At 37.4% G+C, this 21102-nt stretch overlaps 1 protein-coding gene and 1 non-coding gene across 2 annotated transcripts; one reads left to right on the forward strand and one right to left on the reverse strand.

Moving 5' to 3' along the window:
• Window positions 1–4458: 4458 nt before the first annotated feature.
• On the reverse strand, window positions 4459–4577 carry LOC147612652 (small nucleolar RNA SNORA17). Its single transcript, XR_015263562.1, has one exon. It is a non-coding gene; the product is annotated as a small nucleolar RNA SNORA17 (small nucleolar RNA).
• Window positions 4578–4757: 180 nt separating this feature from the next.
• LOC147612653 (germin-like protein subfamily 1 member 7) lies at window positions 4758–7092 on the forward strand. Its single transcript, XM_086782822.1, has 4 exons — window positions 4758–5205; window positions 5450–5586; window positions 5768–5904; window positions 6679–7092. Exons 1-4 carry the CDS (start codon window positions 4988–4990, stop codon window positions 6853–6855), a joined length of 669 nt encoding a protein of 222 aa, XP_086638948.1. The 5' UTR covers window positions 4758–4987; the 3' UTR covers window positions 6856–7092.
• The last annotated feature ends 14010 nt before the right edge of the window (window positions 7093–21102 follow it).

Genomic DNA, 21102 nt, shown 5'->3' on the forward strand with positions numbered 1-21102 from the left:
ATGCATAAGCTTTATACATGAGGCTTTAAGCACAAGTCTTATGCATGTGGCTTATTCATAATCCTCATGCATGAGGCTTATGCATATGGCTAATGCATGTCTCATGCATGAGGCTTATGCACTAGCCTTATGTATGAGGCTTATGCATATGGCTAATGCATAAGCTTTATGCAATAGCCTAATGCATGAGTCTAGGGCATATGGCCACCTCTTGAGAGAAGCATAGCTCTCAAAAGGCTATCCATAATGGGGAGAAAAAATAACAAACCCTATCTTAAAAACCCTAAAACTTACAAATCCTACAACATGTAAAAGCATAAGAGAGAGGAAACATAAAAGAGAGAGATCTCTTACCTTACGAGGCTTTTATGTATGGATCACCTACAAAATCAAACCAAATAAAGAAAAAACAGTATTAGTAACCCTAATCCTAACCCTAATAGAAAGCATATACAAATCTTGATAGAAATCTTAATGAAAGCTTTTGCATAGCATAGAAAACATATTGAATATTTTTTTTCCCTTCTCATTGAAGCTTAACCCTAACCCTAGCTTCTACATGGAAACCCCTATAGAGAGACTTAATGGAGAGCTCTCCATCAAAGCTCTTTATTAAAATTTCTATATAGAAGCTACGGTTAGGATTAAGCTTCAATGAGGATTCAATGAGAAGGGAAAAAGAAGAAAAGAAAAACATAAAAGAGAGGGAAGAGAAGGGAAATACTCACAAGAAAGCTTGTTTGCATAGGAGATGAAGGAAAAGAGAAGACATACCTTGCTCGAGTTTAGGGTAGGAGAAGTAGAAATGATAGATCAGACATAAACCTACATAAAAATCCAAGGTATCAAGGTTACAACATTTAAATAATAAAATCGATGTGATGACAAAAGAAGCGTGAGTACTTTTTTACGCTATACTACTGAGTAGGATTTTGTTTTTTTGAAAAGTAGGGTCACTGCTAGAAGCATTACTAAGCAACAAAAAAGCGATGCTCAGTAGGGTCTTTTTGCCGTTGAGTAGCTTTTCTACTAGCAAAAAAATGTTGCTAAGTAGCGTTTTTTTGCTACTCAGTAGCGTTAAAAGCCTCGACATTACCCCTTCCAAAAACACTACTGAAATGCTGCTAAAAAACATTGCTATGTCCTCGATGTGTTATAGTGAATCATGCTTAACCATAATGTGAATACATCCTAGGTTAGAGGCAATGATCTTAGATGTATGGAAAAGACTCTTAATGCTAATACAAAACTAACACATTATACTTAGGTTTAAAGGTATACTATACATAGAGGATCTAAAAGAAGAATGTATGTTCGTGATAATGCTTCATGCGTGGTTGGGGTTTCATGTGCAAAAGCAAATAACAATGATTAAGCACTACATACATAGAGTTATAGTAATGATTAGAAAAGTTACTATAAATAGTAACGATTAGTTACTATAAATAACAATGATTAGGAACTATAAATAGTAATGATTAGTCGCTATAAATAACAATGATTAGGTGCTACATACATAGAACTATAGTTCACAACCACCACTACACACATTGTTACAAAACATTCATACAATCTTACTAATAATGTGTATACAATTCTAATTACCATCACTATAAAATGTAGCTACAATGTAACTAGCACTAGTGTACTATGGTATATAGCTAGAGTAGCACCATGGCATAGCCATGGAATTTATATTGAATAATTGTTATATACCATTTCTAAAACTAGCACTAGTGTACTATGGTAAATATCTGGCGTGGCACCACGGCATAGATAGCTACAACTAAAGCATTGGTAAGTGTAGCATGTTGACCAGCACTAGTATACTATGGTAAATAGTACACTAGTGTACTATGGTAAATAGCTAGGGTAGAACCATGGCATAGCTATGGTATAGATAACTACCACTACAGAACTAGTAAGATGTATTGAATATATGTTGTACCATTACTAACCGACACAATGTATTATAGTAAATAGCGAGGGTAGATAGCGAGGGTAGCACTTGTTGAGAATGAAAACTCATTGACAGTTGGTGGATAGTATTAGATGTGTGGACAGCAGTCTAGAAATGTGTGGATAATAATGGCCGTGCCTAATTGGCCAAGTGTGTGTGGACATTAGTACTAGGTTCTGTTATGTGTGAACTTTTCACTTGTAGAATAGTGTGTTGATTTTGGTAAAGGAGAATGAATCTAGCTATGGAGCTTCTCCACATTGTGTGAGATGGATTAATGAGAGAAATTAGGGCTTATGTATGTCTCCTCTGGTCTTCTCTATTCTCGAGTTTGGTGCTCCCATTCTAGCGTTTGGTGAGTGTATATGAGTGAATGAAGAAGAAGCTATGAAGAGCTCTACATTGAAGATGTGAAGAGAAGCTAGATGCTCTAGAGCACACACACCTTGTAGATATGCAAGATTGGCCCAATTGGTGAGTTACTCTAGCTCTCTCTTACAGATTGCAGGTACTTTTAGTGAGATTGAAGCCAAGAGGTGGCTTCCCCAAGCAAAGGGAAAACAGACATGTGAAGCTTTCCATTAAAGCTTGATAGTTGATGTATTGCAAAATTGACATGTATTTGATGTACTTGGAGGCATTCATATGCATTTGGAACAAAGTCTAAGCAAGAAGAGTTCACCAAATGCTAAAAAAGTTAGAGGTTTATCTTAATGTAGTAGAAATAAAATCTATGATTTAACAAGATAAGGAAGAAGGAGTGGCAATTTGACTGGTAGGGATCCTCATACTTATAGACGTGACAGATTGATAGCAAGGGCACAAGAAAGCAAGAGAAGAGAAAAAAAGCAAATTCACAAATGATACAACAAATCAATATGGCAAATATGAGGGTAACTACTTGGCTATTAGATTTTCTTTCTCTACATTTAGTGATAAGATAACTCTACCTGACTGAATGCTCGATCCTTGTGTTAATGACGGTGCATAAGCATTCATAACTTTAACATATGAGCATAGTAATAACAATAGAAGCACACAATGCTCCGATATACAAATAAAATCTACACTTTTTTCATTATAAACACATCAAAAAATAGTAGGAGATGCATGAATCACTCACATGCAGACATCAAATCCCATGTATTTTTCTCTAGCTTTTGACACACACTCAAATCAAAATGCACCCCTCACATACATGTTTGATAGGGGCATCAAGCTTTGGCAACTCTCACACTATCTTTTGACTTTTAAGGCAAATTCAAGTGACCAAAGTGGGTATGCCATGGCTCCGCATCACTCATAACACATATGGGAGTAACTAAACAAGCATTATGTGCTATCTCTCACACTTGTCCAACTTGTAAAGCTTATAATGGCTTAGAGTACTAGATTCCAGGGTGATCTTTCCATCACTCTGGCCATGAACTGTACACCTATCATCAACAAATATGCTTACTAAGTTTGGCCTAGTAATGGTAGAGATTTGGTAGCAAGTTCTTTTTAATCCTCCCTAACATAAACAAGAGTTTTGAGAGAGTGATCATTCCACCATTTGCAACAATGAAGACAACCTTCATTAACTCCTTTTATTGGATATGAGGAGTTATTTGCATATGTGATGGTGCCTCCTTAAGGAGTAGACTTAAGGGAGGAAAATAAACCACATTGAGAAGTAATGTGCTTGCTCTAGCACCACTATTAAAATACCAGATATGCTGATCTATCACACTGACATGCATACATCATGGATAGAAGGGTCAAAACTATAGTGCACAAATAAATGGCCAATCATCTCTTCTGCATAGTTCATTGCTGCTGTGGATAGTTCGCTGCTCCTTTTTAGCAATTGGTGCAGTCCATAGTCATGCCTAGCTCTTTTTTATTCTCCTTCTCTAGTCCTTTTTTGCATTTATTAATATAATTGATTGGATTTTGGTAGTAGTTGTATTTGACTTTCTTCTTAGGATTATCATTCCCCTTCTCGGCTTCCTTGCCAGAAGATTGGACTGATTCTTCCTTTGCATTATAGCCTAAGAAAAGGCTTTGTCTTCACCTTTTTAACTTGCAGGCAAATGCCTGATCTCCCACACACATACTAGTTTGATTTTTTCAAAATTGGTCTTCTTGCAAGAGCACTGCAACCAATTGATCAAATGGAAGGGCATTGGGTTTAATCTTCATCTTGAGCTGAAGTGTGGATGTTGAATCTTGTAAAGCTATGAGAATATTAGACACCAATGAACTATCTGAATAGGCCTCATCAATATATGCAAGCTGCTCCTCCCTCAGACCTTTAATCCTTTTGTGAGGAAATCATCTATTGGATCTTCCTCATTCATATGCTTGAACTTTAAGTACTTATGTAAGTAGCCACACACACACACACACACACACAAATACCTTTACATGCGTGCACATAAATACATGCACATATACATACATGTACATGTGCATGCGTACATAAATACATGCACATATACATACATGTACATACGTATGTGAGCATGCGTACGTGTATGTGCACGCGCACACACACACACACACTCTCTCTTTCTCTCACTCACTCACACACACACACAAAAGCACGCTCATGTGTGGGTGCTTGAGAGAGAGAGAGAGAGAGAGAGAGAGAGATCCATCACATCCTTTTTGTTTTAAAAATGATTTATGCCGTGGTCAATTGATCATAGCGATTCACATTGAAAGGATGGGAGGAGTAAGTTGAATGAGTACTTGCGCACTAGCTCTGTCCTACCACTCCATTTTTCATTATGATCTAAGGCATAGCACTTCCTAAAGTTGTCCTTTGGAATGAGAGTGCAGGGTGCAGGTTCCAGCTGAGCACACGCCTGCTTCGAGTTCTTTATGATGCTAACCTTTGCCTTCCTTCAACAATCGCGTTGCCATAACTGATAATAGTTAGCAGGCTTAATTACCCCTAGTCTTAGCGAGATTGACATTTCGTTTTCACGTGTTTGATTAACCAGCAGCTGGTATTATTGTTAATCTGGTACTTAATTATCTATGGGGAAGACGAGCCTTTCTGTTGTGGGTTACCTTGCTTTATCGATTGTCTGCCTTAATCATGTGTTAATCGAGGCCTCGGACCCAGATCCTGTGGGCGATTATGCGTCTGATGCTAAGTCTTTTGTTATCCGGGACATCTTTACAAACGGAGATATCCTCCATGGCACTGGCGGCATTCGTGCAGCGGTGACTACTGATAACTTTCCGGCAATCACGTAATTATGCGAGCTAATCTCTCTCATTAGCGCACTAGATTTTCTTGCATGCACTGGGTACCCATAATATAGAACAATTAGTGCTAATTCTCTTGCAGTAGACTAATTTCTTGCATGCACTGAGTACCCATAATATAGAAAGATTAGTGCTAATTATCTTGCAGTAGATTATCATGGCATGGACTGGGTACCCATAATGTAGAAGAATCAGTGCTGATTAGCTGATTTTGATTAATAATTACAGCACGCAGGGAATTACGTACGTGAGAGTGAGGGTTGTGCCCTGCGGCTGCACATTGGCGCATACTCATCCCAGAGCTAGCGAGATCATGACACTCATATCCGGGGGGCCTCTCCAAGTTGGGTTTATTGATACGAAAGGTATGATTACTGTTGATAATCTTCTTGATGCGGCTCTTTATTAGTAGATCGAAAATATAATCACGATCAATTTGAGGGATTATGATAGCTTAATTCAGTACTGTAAACCTAATAAGGTTAGGCGACGCGCGTAATAAAAGGTCAAAGCCAGTAACAATATTATAATGGCTTTCTCGGGCAGGCATTGCCCACGTAGAGATACTGTACCCGGGCGATGTCACGCTGTTTCCTCGAGGATTGCTGCACTTTGAGCTCAACGTAGGCGACGAGATTGCCGATTACCTGTCCGCCCTCAACAGCCAAGATCCTGGTACCCTGGTAAATTACTTTTTTTCCTCTAATTATATGCTCTAAAATGTGTTTTCAACTCGCTTGCTTTCAATATATGAATTACTATACTAGCTAATAATTATCTACCGCATGAATAATCGAGTATGTAATTTACTTTTTAAGTGATTTTGATTGCCTTCTCAAAATAACTAATGAGTGTTACATACATAGTGAAATTAGCTATTAGATTAGTTTAATGTATAACCCAGTCATAAAAAATATGTTTAATTTGTTTCATTAATACTTATTATATACATTATTTAACCAAAAAAGGCATGAAAATTTTAAGCCATTTGAGCATGCACTTGGCATTAGTTTCCTTTTTCATGTAAAAAAGAATACAATTAAGGAGAGGCATAGATAAAAGATTTTTTAAAAAAGAAAATAAAACATATCACTGTGTCATGTGGGTTTTTTTTTTCAAAAGGAAAAATGATACATTTCATTTTAAATACCCAAATGAAATACACCAATAATGAAGAAAAGACATACTTACTAGGAGAACCATGGTGTACATGCCACTCCTAGAGGTCCTCAAGAGAACACTGTGAAAACTGATCTTTGATTAACTGATTAGGAAGTATACTCCTAGTCTAGTCTAAGCAAATCTTGACCTTTGTTAGATAATTAGTCAAAAGCAACATCCTTTAGTGCATCCCTCAATATTAATGCTCTTTCAAGTGATATTTTTTCATTGCTAGCATAATTGGGATTACCTAAATTAAATGTACTAATTACTTGTATGTTCTTTTGTCATTGGAGACCTCGGCCTCTGCTCTCTTCAAAATTCCCAAACGGGCACTTGCATCATCTTTAAATTTGCCATGGCACTTGCTCACAGCTATTAACTCCACCATCTCACAATCTGCTGGACCTTCGCTTCAAAAAGTCTCTCGTAGTGGATGTGTCCCAGGCCAGGACATTACTACATCTATTTGAGCTTCTTAAGTGATTTTGGCTTTTGCCTTTACTACAATCCTCTTTTTCACATTTTCAAGCTACAAAAATGAGGGGAAACTTGATGCTGTTGTGCTTCTTATAGCTTGTGATATATGATTTGAATCGCATTAGAAATGTGAGAAGTTCAAAGTTCTTTAAAAAACAAGACTCAACACTAAAAAAACTTGTAACTTATTTTGGTGACATGAAGTGGATGGTTCATTATATTTACTTCCAAATTTTGTTTTGCACATTGTAAAAGAGCCTGTTTTCCAAATACGCATTTAAAGAAAAAGTGTAAGCGTTTAGAATGGATATTATGGAAGTATTGTTCTTTATGAAGAATGGGTACTAAGGAAGTACTATTCTTTGTGAAGAATGCATATGAAAGAATACAATGTGAAATTTTTTAACATATTAATGCTAACTCCTCATGTTGGAATGCTTGATATCCTCCACTATGTGAGAAGTAGACATAGTTGAATATTTGGGATGCTGTCCACCATTACCCGAATACAAGCACCAAATGGGTAGGCCTTGCTAGGAACATTGGTTAATGGGCCAATCTGGTGATAACCCTCTTAAAGGGAGATTGACCTTTGCTTTTATTAGATACTTAGAATTCAATTCACTTAGGATTTTAGAAATTATGTTTAGTTTATTCTACTAGGATCTCCTTTATATCAATTACTACATCCTTCTTGACTCCCCATTTAGTTTGTTTCTCTTGGGTCCTCCATTTTATCAATTACATCTTCCTAGTTGTTTCTAACATGAAACACTTATTGATGTACTTTGCCTACTAGTTTTAATTTATCAGCAACAAATACCTATTCTTCTATTGTATTGAGAATGGATCACAATACCCAGGAGACAATTTAGCACACCTTCCACTCCTTAAGGTTTTAAAAGAATCAAGTACTTTTAAATAGGCTTTCTCTCCTTTACTAAACTCTTTCCTTCTTTGGTGAGAATTTACATAGCCTTCTAGCTCTACCTTGAGCTCTCTTTATGCTATCTTTGAAAAGATGCAGGGAGGAAGAGAGCTTGGGCTTTTGCAAGCACATACACACTCATACAAACCCTATAAGAGAACACACAAGATGAGAGGCTAAAAATTGTTCTTCTTCTTCTTCACAACAAAAGGGTTCTAACAAAAGATAAGGAAAATACGACGTAAGTACTAAAGCACTATGTACTTAGGTCCATAATGTGAACATGCTAAGTGGAGTGGGTAGGTGTGGACTAGTCGGTGTAGTCCAGCTGTAGAATCTTTGGGTGAAGATATGTTGGTGCCAGTTACCAAACCTGCCAATGATGTAAATGTCGAACGGTCACGTAGGCGCCTCGTGAGTGTTAGCTTATATTGAGCTTGACATCTCAACATTCCCTCTCAAGCTCAACTCGAACTCGTGAACTCCTTTCTTGCTGTCTTCAGGCAATGGCACCAAATCCCAAGTCTCAATTCCATACAATGTAGCCATTTATTAATCCATGGATTTCTCCCAATCTAAATTTCCAATAGCTTCTTCAAAACATGTGGGTTCAACATCTTGCACAACTTTAGCTATAGGTTTCCTGAATCTACCTGATGTGTGTTGTCCATAAGGCTACATGATTATTTTGTAGCTTCTCTTGCCTTTCTTACACTAGGTGTTCTAATAGTTAGAATCCTGAGCTCATCTCATCAAGGATTTGATCTGAGGCACTAGACTCTCCATTAACATAAGAGTGCCTTGCAAAAATGTCGTGCATACTAAGAGGCTCACCAACCTTCTCTTTGCCTTTCCGTGATGTACCAACTGCATTTTTAGGACTGGTATTTTGACGTAGCCTCCACTCCATGGTCTATCAACAAACCCAACACAAGAGGAGTCTCTAGGTCCACTCAATGGTTGTGATTATTGACTTGCATTCTGTGCAATCACATTTCCAGTTACATCAATCCCAACAACAACATCTTTGTCAGCAACATACCAGCTACTCATTTTATCAAACAACACAACATCTTTGCTTACCCTCAACTTACGTGTAGTAGGTTGTATCATATATATCCCTTTTCCTCAAGGGAATATCCAATAAACACACATTTTTCATCCTTTGGATCCAACTTCGTACGCAACTCATCTGGCACATGCACATAGGCAATGCATCCAAAAACTTTCAAGTGAGAAAAATCAGGTTTCTTGCCAATTGAATTTCTCCTTTGGCGTTATATCATGTATGGCTGCAATAGGAGTCTTGTTCATGAAATAAATTGCTCTATAGAAATAGCTTCAGCCTAATAGCTATACGGCATATTCTTCTCTATCCATCAATGCTTGTGCTATCTTTGCAATGTGCCTGTTTTTTCGATTAGCAACTCCATTTTGCTGCAGAGTGTATCTACATGTAAACTATCTCTGAATGCCATTCTTCTGTAAGAAATTAGAGAACTTATTGGAGAAGTACTCTCCCCCTCCATCTAACCTTAGGCACTTCACATGCTTCCCTATCTGCTTTCAGCCACCATCACTCTAAATTTTTGAAAATGAGTGAAAAATTCACTAAATAACACCCACACTTTCCACGTGTGGTTATCAATGAATGTTACATAACTTACCTACAGCAGCAGCCACCCATGGACGTAGTTTTGTAGAACCCCATACATCTGAATGCACAACATCTAGTACATTCTTGGTTGCATTTCTATCATGTGGAAATACATGCTTTGTATGCTTTTTAAATTGACATGCTTCACATACTTTCTGCATACCATCAACCTTAAACTGAGGCAGCCCTGTCACAATTTCTTTAGTCTACATAGACTTCATTCTTTGCACATTTACATGCCCAATTCTTTTATGCTAAATTTCTATATCTGCAACAACTCATGATCCATTTGCAAGCATTGCAGCTCTCACTTTAGGCATATTTACATTGAGTGTAAACATCCTGCCCACTCTGTTGCCTTTTGCTACCAACTTGCACTTATCTTTAAAGTCTTCTACATAACAACAATCATAAACTGCACTTGTAAACCCTGCACAATCATTTGGCCCAACAAAAACTAGATTCTTTGTAATATTTAGAATGTGAAGTATATTTATAAGATACTTCACCTTACCATTCTGCATAGACTATAGCACATTTCCAACATGGGAAATTGGATGAGTAGTATTATCCCCTGTTTCAACAAAACCTAGTTTTTCCAGATTTTTCATATCCTTGAACCACTCACCCATGACTGTTCATATGGTTTGAAGCACTTGAATCCACATACTAAACGGCATTGGAGCCTTCATCTCTCACTTGAAGGGCCTTATGGCTCAACTTGCATCAGTGAATACGAGAATGGATGAAGATGATGCAGTGGCTGTTTTGCTAAAAGCAGTCAAGAAGGTGTACCCCACCTTAGTCACCACCCTGAAGAACATACCTAATCCCACCCTTGAAAGAGTCATTCAATCTTGTCTTGATGAAGAAAAGAGGCCAAAGGGAGGAGCTGAATCTTTAAATGCAACCACTTCATCGAATATCAAACAAGCTTTGTCACATCAAGTGATCAAAGTAAGATGTGCCCATTGCAAAAAGGCACGGGTCATTTGGCAAATAATTGTTGGATCAAATATCCCAACAAAATGAAATGTAACAAGTGTAAACAAACGGGACATATCACTACTAAATGTCGTAACAAAGAGTCATAGGCTAACTTTGTATCAGCCTTTAACTCCACTGAGAAATTGTTTTAAGTCTCAATGTAACCACACCTATATTCCTAACCTTGTACGCCTAATGTTATAAAGGCATCCTATGTCCAATACCACCTATTCCAAATTTTTTCATAGTTGGTATTGAGGGGGGGTATTAAGAGACTAAGGTTATGTAAAAGGGGAGGAGAAGGGTGTGTGTGTGAAGGGACTTAAGGTCCACTAGCTCATCTATTTAAAGGTGAAGCTAGGAGACATTTTGTAATTGAGCAAGAAGCCTAGTTGTATTTCGAGCAACTTAATAAGCAAGATATTTTCTTGTATTTTGTAAGTCTCTCTCCTCCACATAATGATCTAGCATGAGCACCACGAAATCTTATCACAACATAGATCTAACTAGTACTCTAATAATCTAAACTCATTGGCCTTCATCATAATCCTTTGATATTGCCAAACTCTCCTTTGCCTAGCACACACATTTTATAGAATCTTATTCTTTTGTGGCACTTTTTGCCCCTTCATGACCTATGTAAAAACTATCGTGTTTGATAGCTCCTAACGTATAGGATCCTCCTTGTTACATATCCATAATTTGTTTCAACAATCTCTATAAACCTTAGCATCACTAACACTTTCTATTTACATACAGGTGCCTAATATTATGTTAAAATCCTCTTGTAGTTTTTAGATAATTTGTTTGCATCTATGCTACTTTGAGCTACACCCAACCATATAGGATCCAATGTCAAATAAGAACAAATTCTCCCTGTCTAACATTAACCTTGGGCTAAAAAGCTTGCTTCAGCCTTTTAGTGTGTTCCATAATATTGAGCATCAAATTCCTCCAATCCCAAGAATTCATCAATATCAATAGTTATATCATCTGCATGTGTGCTTGGTGTTCTTGGCCCAAAGTTTTGATAGAAGCCTCCATCTTGAACACTTGGTCTCTGTGGTGCGTAAACCATGGTATCCCAATACTAAATCATAGGGTATATGTACAAGGTGAAAGCTACATTAGATCCTTGAACATCAGCCCATCTTTTCCAATATCGTATGCAATCCTCCCAAACATTGGAACAACACATGAAACCCCTATCGTATTATTGTGTTACCACCATTATACTTCTTCCATATTTTAATACCACCATCGTTTGGAAACCAATAAATGGATTTAGAGTGTACTTTATATTACATGACTATAATCTTTTTCTTCATGAAAGAATTTGAATAATTGTAATGGTCTTGAGTGCCCCACTAGCACATCTTGTCTATTAGACAGGTGACCATTAATGAATCCATTGAAGTCTGGGAAATTTATCTCATCAAGAATGGGGTTGGAGAAGATACTTGGCTATCCTTGAATATTTTCATTAATTGTGGGGAGGTGAATGTTTGGCTAGCCCTCACTTTCTCAGAAACCCTACTACACATTGCATCAACATCCTCATGTGTATGACCAGCCATCAAAAATCCTAACTGGACCATCTTACATACTCCTTTGGAAACCAAAAATGATAGAAAGGTGAACAAATATTGATTCTTGTTCTCTGAGGCACAATTGTCCAATGGAAACATCAAATTCTCTAGAAACTTCTTGAATTTTGAACTAGGATTTTTGTTCAATAATTTTGTTGCTCCCAACATCATTAAATGTAGTTGAATAAGCACCCATGTATCCAACATGCGGGTAAAGGTGATCAAGAGCCTTTCTGGAGTTTAAACCATTCAACAATGTGCTATTAGATCTAGGCATACCATCATTGAAAAGATCTCCATACTCATGTCTATCACACCTCTAAAGGTTTCTTAGACACAAGGCAAGAGAACCTATTGTGAAATTTGGATAAGATGGCTATAAGTTGATAGAAAAATGTCCATAGTGCCCTTGTCCATATCATTCCCATTAGTGACACTAGAAATTATATTAACTTGTGTGAGATCCCTGCGCCCTTTGCGCATCGAACTCTTGAGTACTAGAAGCGGAAGTAGCAACCTTGTTTGTAGGGCAGAGTTTCCCACTCGGGTCCCTTTCCCACGAATGACAAGAGACTAATCCGACGGATCTTCCAAAACCTAACCCGAAAAAAATTCCCTCATCCAGAAAAGGCATAGGCAATTTCTCTAGGAAAAATCTTCTAGCATAGTCAACAACCTTAACTATCCTTTGTATTTCGACTGACCCCGTGGGTCACATGGCCGAATCAAAGGAGGAACTTGCACTTGGTTCATAGAGACCAATACTTTTTTCCCCATAAAAAGAGGCACAACTGTTGATTCTTTTTCAATAGAACAAGGATTATCCCGAGACTTACTTCAACTGTCGTAACTTGAACAGAATTGAATTTTATTATTAGGAATCCATCAGTCCAACCTAACCCCATCCAATCTCATGGGTTAGCCAACTGCCCAACCATTGTATTGAATAGGATCCATTATAAATATTTGGTTATGTTTTGTCCTGGTACCAGGGAAAAGAGTTCCCAGGCTCCCTAGCCGGCTCTCATGCAAAACTTAAATAGTCACACCACTTATGCATCCTATACGAAATTGCCTTTTCTTAGACTCAACTATTTTCAAAATAGCATTGCAATAAAACCATAGAGTTTCCATCATAGTTCTTAGTATTCCAGTTCTAGGATCTAGTTTCTAGTCATTCCCCTCGGTGTACTTATGGCATCATTGGCAACCAGAATGCTCACCACCTGCTCACTCAGGGGCCTTTTCGATAGTTCCTAGCCTATAGTACCCAGGAATATAATCAAGTATTCCATTCATTCCTTCCTTAGCGTACCTATGGCATCATTGGCAACCAAAATGCTCACCACCTACTCACTCAGGGGCCTTTTCAATAATTCCTAGCCCATGGTACCTAAGAATATAATCGCACAAAATCCATATAGACTCTCAGTTGAAGATCAGCAAGATCAACCAATAAGATTCATATAAAAGAGCCATGAACTCATTCGTTGAAGACCAGCAAGGCCAATCAACCAGATCTATGCCTTGTTCAGAAAACAAACTCCAACTCATTTTTCTTCCTCAATGCATGCGTGGGTTCGTTTTTCTTCCTCAACTCATTTTTCTTCCTCAACGCATGCGTGGGTATCGTGGGGAGACCTAGAGCCCGAGCACCGTATGGTCAACACCCTCTAGGCTCCTTCGTAGGTCACCTAGCGCTTCACTCATAGGCCGCTTCCTTGGCCCCTCATCCACCATATTGGAAGCTCACCATTTAAATCAAACTAAGGCTGGTCAAGACCTTGGCTGACCTTGCCACGTGAGATGTCCTTCATTGACTCTCTGTCAGCTGTTGTAACATTTTCACTTAGGTCCCTCTCATGACCTCATTCCACAAGATAGTCAAAAGGCTTCCCTAGCATTCTTGACATAAAACAATCTTTAAAAAATAGGTTTCACATACAATTACAGTTCCAACAAAATTCTCATCTTTCCTCATCATTACACATTCTTTCACATCATTCCTCATCATTTCTCATCATCCCATATCATTTCTCATCATTCCATATCATTTCTCATTATCCCACATCAATTTACATCCAATCACATCACTCCCACATCAACTCACATCCAATCACATCATCTCACATCAATTCACATCCAATCACATCATTCCCACATCAATTCACATCCAATCACATCATCTCACATCAATCCACATCTATTCACATCTATTCACATCTTCCTGTATCAATCCACATCTAATCACATCATTCCCACATTAATCCATATCTATTCACATCTTTCCACATCAATCCATATCTAATCACATCATTCCCACATCATTTCACATCCATTCGCATCCATTCACATCATTTCACATCCATTCCCATCCATTCATATCATTTCATATCCATTCGCATCCATTCACATCATTTCACATCCATTCATTTGCATCCATTCTCTTTCTCACCAAAGAAAGGACTCCTCATCAGCAGATCCTCTACTAAAGTACACAAATATTTTTCCTCCCTTAAACATTTCACATCCAATCACATCTATTCACATCCAATCACATCTATTCACATCATTTCACATCCAATCACATCCATTCACATCCATTCGCATCCATTCACATCATTTCACATCCATTCACATCATTTCACATCCATTCGCATCCATTCACATCATTTCATATCCATTCACATCATTTTTATCTAAATGAATCATTTCTTAATCATTTCCATACATTAGGAATTTTTTGAGGTCATTTAGAGGGCCTTGTAAAGAAGTTTGACCAGAATATTCCCTCCAAAACTAGTTTAAGTATGAAGCCTCACATGCTGACAGAGGAAGCTGGGACTATTTGAGAGAAGCCTTGGTGAGAAAGTATGGGAAGGCTGACAGTCTAGAGGACTTATGGAGAAGGATGACCATGTTGAGCCAAGGTGAGTATGAAGAAGTGGCAGACTTTGTAGATAGGTTTGAGGCAGTTTGGAGGAAGATGTTGAAGAACTTGGGAGAGAATCAGGCTCCTCCTGAGTTTTTTGAAAAAAGACAAGTTTGTTGAGCTGCTACATGAGGAGTTCAGAGGGAGAGTAGAGTTGAAGGACCCACGTACATTTGATGAAGCTGTAAAGACTCCTATGTACCAATAGAGGAAGTTGAGATGGATGGATGGATTATGTTTGACACACACTAGGTCAGGTAAAGTTGTTGCATTTGAGTGGTTTGTGCCCTGCCAAAAAAGTAGTGTGCAAGTTGTGGATCCTTATTTTAGTGCTATGTTTGAGGTTGCAAAGGCATTGGAAGAGCATGTTTTGCGAAGTGACGGAGAGTGTAGGTTGTGTGGCCATGGACCCAAAGGAGGTAGTAAATATTGACAAAATGATGGAGAATTTCTCAATGGTTGGTGAGACTATGATGGAGGAGTAGGAAGTCCCTAGTGGGTTGGAAGTGTTGCGGCGGGGGAGCCCGAGTTGTTGAGAGTGGCTTCACCAGAGGTTTCCAATGAAGATTTTACACATTTGTTTGCATGCGTAGAAGGAAGCTTGTTAGAATTGCCTTTTTTTGTTGAACCAAGTGATGATTGTGCTAGCATGGTGCAAGAAGCTGGTAGGCATGAAAGTTTGGATGATAGAGCGGATACGGATGCTTTGTTATGCCTTAGAGGGCATCGACGCTTTGTTTGAAGACTCTATGAGCATAGATGATGATGTGCAGGATGATACCTATTAGGATCCTAAAGTATATGTCAATGATAATCATGAGTTTTTGAATGCTGTTTTAGCAGGTTATGGGACGAAGAGGTGGTGGATGCTAATGTGAGTGCTTTAGTAAATGTCTATGATGATGATGAGGTTTTGGAAGCTATGGGATGAAGAAACTATGTCTATGAGATGAGGTTTTGGAAGCTATGGGATGAAGAAACTATGTATGTTGACATTTACCCGATCTACCTTTTTACCTGTACCCGTGCATTAAAAAAACAATATCTTCCCTAGGCAAAGTCCTTGGTATGTGTGAGATCCCTGCTCCCACCACGCAACGGATTCGGGGTACTAGCAGCAGAAGTAGCACTTCATGCGCGAGGCAGGGTCCCACACTCGGGGCCTCGTCCCCCACGGATATCCGGACAAAAGACTAATCCGTCGATTTTTCCAAAATCGAACTTGGGAAAAAAAACTTCCCTTATTCGAAAAGCACGGGCGATTCCTCCAGGATAACTTTTACTCTAACGTAGTCAAGACCATTACTGATCAAACTGATCCGACTGCACCTACAAAGGTACTCGATCAGATCAAGGAAGAAACTTGCACTTGGATCATTGGGATCAACGCTTTTTTCCCCATCAAGAGGCACAGCCGTTGATTCCTATCCATAGAACAATTACTATCCGGGATTTACTTCATCTATCGTAATAACAGAAATCGAGTCTCGATTTACGGATCCATCAGTCCAGCCTAACCCCATCCGATCCCATGGGTTAGCCAACCGCCCAACCACTGTAGTGATGGGATCCAATTTGGAATTTGGTTAGGTTTTGTCTCGGGTACCAAGGAAAAGAGTTCCAAGGCCCCCTAGCCGGAAGTTCATGCAAACATAAAACTAGCCACACCACTTACACACCCAATATGAAATTGCCTTTTTCTTAGCATCAGCTAACTTTAAAACAATCCTTTAATGAAACCATAGTACCACTGATCACAATCTTCCAATTTATCCGGTTGATTCTTAATTTCCCATCATCCCTTCATCAGAGTATCTATGGCATCATTGGCAACTAGAACGCTCACCACCTGTCCACTTAGGGGCCTTTTCAATAGTTCCTAGCCCATAATACTCGGCAATATAATCACTTATAAAAATCAAGATGGACTCTCGTTGAAGATCAGCAAGATCAACCAACAGATCCATAAAAAGAGCCATGGACTCATCCATTGAAGACTAGCAAGGTCAATCAACCAGATCCATGCCCAGTTTCAGAAAACAACTCTTACTCCTTGTTCCGATATCTTCCTCGACACACGCATGGGTATCCTAGGCGACCCAGAGCCCGAGCACCGTATGGTCAGCACCCTCTAGGATCCTTCGCAGGTGACCTAGCGTTTCACTCATAGGCTGCTTCCTTGGTCCCTCATCCACCATACCGGAAGCTCACCATTTTAATCAAACCGAGGCTGGTCAAGACCTCGGCCGACCTTGTTACACGAGACGTCCTCCATTGACTCTCCGTCAGCAGTTGCAACTTTATCAGTTAGGTCTCCATGACCTTAATCACAAAACGGTCAAAATGCTTCCCCAGCATTCTTGACATAAAACAGCCATTTACAAACAGCATTTACAAACAGTTAGGTCTCCATGACCTTAATCACAAGACGGTCAAAATGCTTCCCCAGCATTCTTGACATAAAACAGCCATTTACAAACAGCATTTACAAACAGTTTACAAATACAGTTTCTATATTAACTCTCATTTTTCCACATTACTTATTCCACATTCCATTTATATGTGTACTCATCCAATCACATCATTTTTCATCTCTTCACTTCAGATTCCTTCACATCACATATCATATATTCACATCCACATCCACATTCACCTCATCCCATACACATCTTATCACATCTTAATTCATCTTATCACCTCCTAACTTATTTCATAAGCATCTTATCACCTCTTATCACATCTTATACACCTCTTATCACATCCTATCACATCTTATATCTATTCATAGAATACAAGAGAATTCTTGTATTTGATATAAGATTTCTTTACACATTTTTTTATGCATAAATTCTATTTAAGGAGATTAATACTTTCGAAGTAAAAATCAATCTTTTATGCATCTTCCTATACATAAATTTATTTTAAATGAAAATGACACTTTTGAATTAAATTTCAATCTTTTATGCATTTTCCTATGCATAAATTCAATTTAGATGAGAATGACACTTTTGAATTAAAAATCAATCTTTTATGCATCTTCTTATGCATAAGTTCAATTTGGTAGGAATTACACTTTTAGAATAAAAGAATTTCTCTTCTGCATCTAAGTTATGCATAAAATCCATTTATGATGAAAATCACACTTTTAGTACAAAAAGAATATCTTTTATGCATACCTCTATGCATGAAATCCAATACGATAAAAGTAACACTTTTACAATAAAATAATCAACTTTTATGCATACCTCTATGCATGAAATTCAATTATGATAAAAGTAACACTTTTATATTAAAATAATAATCTTTTATGCATACCTTTATGCATGAAATCTAATTATGATAAAAGTAACACTTTTATGTTAAAATAATAATCTTTTATGCATACCTCTATGCATGAAAATCAATTATGCATACTATAAAAATGAATTTCTCTAGGATTACAATGAATATCTTTCAATTAATCTAGGATGATAATTCCTAGAATATGGTAGGAAGTCCTCTTTTTATGCTTTGAATGAAATTATTTTATGCGTAATTTTTATAAAAATTTTGTCATAGCTCTGCTGCTATGACTGATAAATCTCAAATTTTTAAGGGATAAAGCTTATCATTAAGAAAATAATTAGAATGATCCCTAATTGGATCATTAATCCATAATAGATTGAATCATCAATATTCATGAAATACATAAACTAAAAGCATAGAGAAAAGCCATTAATTTGGCCTCAAGCATAGATCAATCTTGGATTAAGGAAAAGCTTTATGAAAAGCTTCATTTGGATTGAGAATGGGTCATGAGTATGACCATTTCTTGAGTGAGAGAGAAATTACATAAAAACCATTTGAATTAAGCATAAATGGAAATTTATGTAATTCATAACTATCATTAATCAATTAACTTCAATAGCATTCATCAAATTATGTAACTCTTCACTACCATTCATCAATTAACTTCAATAGCATTCAAAAACCATTCCAATTAAGCTTCTCAAGCTTGAGAGGGGTTGAGAAGAGAGAAGCATTGAGAAATTATAGAAAAGATCAAAATTCACCATTTACCTTACAAATTGCTTGATTCTTTGTTCACGGTAGAGGCCCCCAACCAATCAATTGGTTAAGTATGTTGATGGAGCCATCAATGGGGATTGAAGAAAGAGGGAAGCTCCAATTTCTTCAATTTGGAGAGAATTTTAGAGAATAGTAGAAATTAGCATTATTTCAGCATAACTCTAGTATAGTAAAATTCTTCTCTTTTTTTCAAAGGACTCATGTTCTATTTATAGGAGGGGAAGCTCTAACCAAAGCTAACTGAATTCTAGAATTTTCCAAATTCAGTTTGGTTGAATTTGGACTAGATTTGGACCTAGTTTGGTTACTTTTTGATTCGGTTTGGTTCTATTTTGATTTGGTTTGGTTAAAGAGAGAGGAGAGGTAAAAATATCACATTATTTTTGAGTTTAAAACTCATTCAAGCATGTGAAATATGCACCTCCTGTAAAGAACTCTCCTTCCTTATATATGTGTCAAAATGGAATCATTATATCCAAAATATCTCATATTTTTAATATTGCTCATAGTTTTTTACTAATAAACCTTGTACATTTTCAACTCTTCATCTTATGTGAGCATTTACTCATTTTTGGATACCCAAAATATCTCATATTTTTAATATTGCTCATAGTTTTTTACTAATAAACCTTGTACATTTTCAACTCTTCATCTTATGTGAGCATTTACTCCTTTTTGGATACCCAAAATATCTCATATTTTTAATATTGCTCATAGTTTTTTACTAATAAACCTTGTACATTTTCAACTCTTCATCTTATGTGAGCATTTACTCATTTTTGGATACCCAAAATATCTCATATTTTTAATATTGCTCATAGTTTTTTACTAATAAACCTTGTATATTTTTAACTCTTCATCTTATGTGAGCATTTACTCATTTTTGGGTATCTTCTTTTACAAATTGGATTTATCTCCTCCCTACACATGGATTGATGCTATTGGCCCATAGGAACCTTAATTGGACCATAATCCAAGAATTTCTGAAAATCTAGACCCTTAGGCTAAGGTCCTTTATACTCATTTCTAATTAATTCCAATTGCACATTGGAAAGTTCTTTTTGAATTTCTGTTTCAGGGAAACTTATTTTAATAAGATAAGATAATTTTTTATCCAAAAATATTAAAAATCTGAATATTCTCTCTCTAGAATATTTTCTCTCTCTAGGTTAAAACAGTTAGAAACAAGGTCTTTTATATTTCTGAAGAGGGATTGATTACAAGGGAAGATGCTGGACATTTTGAGAGACTGGGGAGGAATCTTACATTCTCTCCCACTTGAAAAACGCGAGATGCCCTCATCTCGCAAACTGGGATAATTTTGCAAGATGCACAAATATGAGACTGAGAGAAAATTTTTAATTAAGATTAACCACCAAGAAAAGTCTCAAAGAGAGCAAGACTCAAGACAAGAACAAAGATTTTAACTTTATTCATTCTTGGAACATATACAGTAAAGATAGAAGAACTCTTTACACTTCCATAAGCCCGTCCATCATATGGTCACAAAAGCAGCACTCACAAGCTGCACACGTATAAGGTAACTCATCTATGGTAATAATTCGGCTGGTTATTGCAGCACCTATCTCACTGGTATGAGGTGACCTATTAAAAGGACCTCTGAGAGGCAAGCCAAAAATGAGATAAAGGCATATCTTCTGATGAGGAAGAAAACACGCTAGTAAGAAGACCCGCTCAGAAAATCCACCATGCCTTGATCTCATCACGCAGTAGTATCGGGGACCCAAACCCAAAGCTTCAATAACCATAGCCAAGCGGACATTGTTACGAAAGTGCTGCTGACCCCATGGTGTTACCCTAGTTATGTCTTGATAGGTCCGCCATTTGGTCTGAGCTACAGAAGTTCCCAAGTGAGGGAAAAGTGAGCGCTCATACAGTTCTATAAAATCCTTCTTCACAGACTCGCTTGCGTCTTGAAGGTGAGAAATCATCATGGATAAAACTAATTCTTGTTTGCCAAGCCATGAAGGAGATTAAGAAAGAAAGGAGATCGATGGAAGTAAGATTACTGTGAGCGACAAGTAAAAGTTACGACTTATATAAAGGAAAGAGCTAGCG

This window comes from Cibotium barometz, chromosome 45, assembly GCF_041138505.1.
Source record: "Cibotium barometz isolate CiBa-2024 chromosome 45, ASM4113850v1, whole genome shotgun sequence".
Lineage (NCBI taxonomy): Eukaryota > Viridiplantae > Streptophyta > Polypodiopsida > Cyatheales > Cibotiaceae > Cibotium > Cibotium barometz.

Bases quoted from the DNA above. Each gene is read 5' to 3' on its own strand.
- LOC147612653 (XM_086782822.1), top strand. From the start codon at position 4,988: ATGGGGAAGACGAGCCTTTCTGTTGTGGGTTACCTTGCTTTATCGATT. The intron at 5,206-5,449 runs GTAATTATGCGA...TAATAATTACAG, and splicing joins GATAACTTTCCGGCAATCAC to CACGCAGGGAATTACGTACG. The intron at 5,587-5,767 runs GTATGATTACTG...TTTCTCGGGCAG, and splicing joins TGGGTTTATTGATACGAAAG to GCATTGCCCACGTAGAGATA.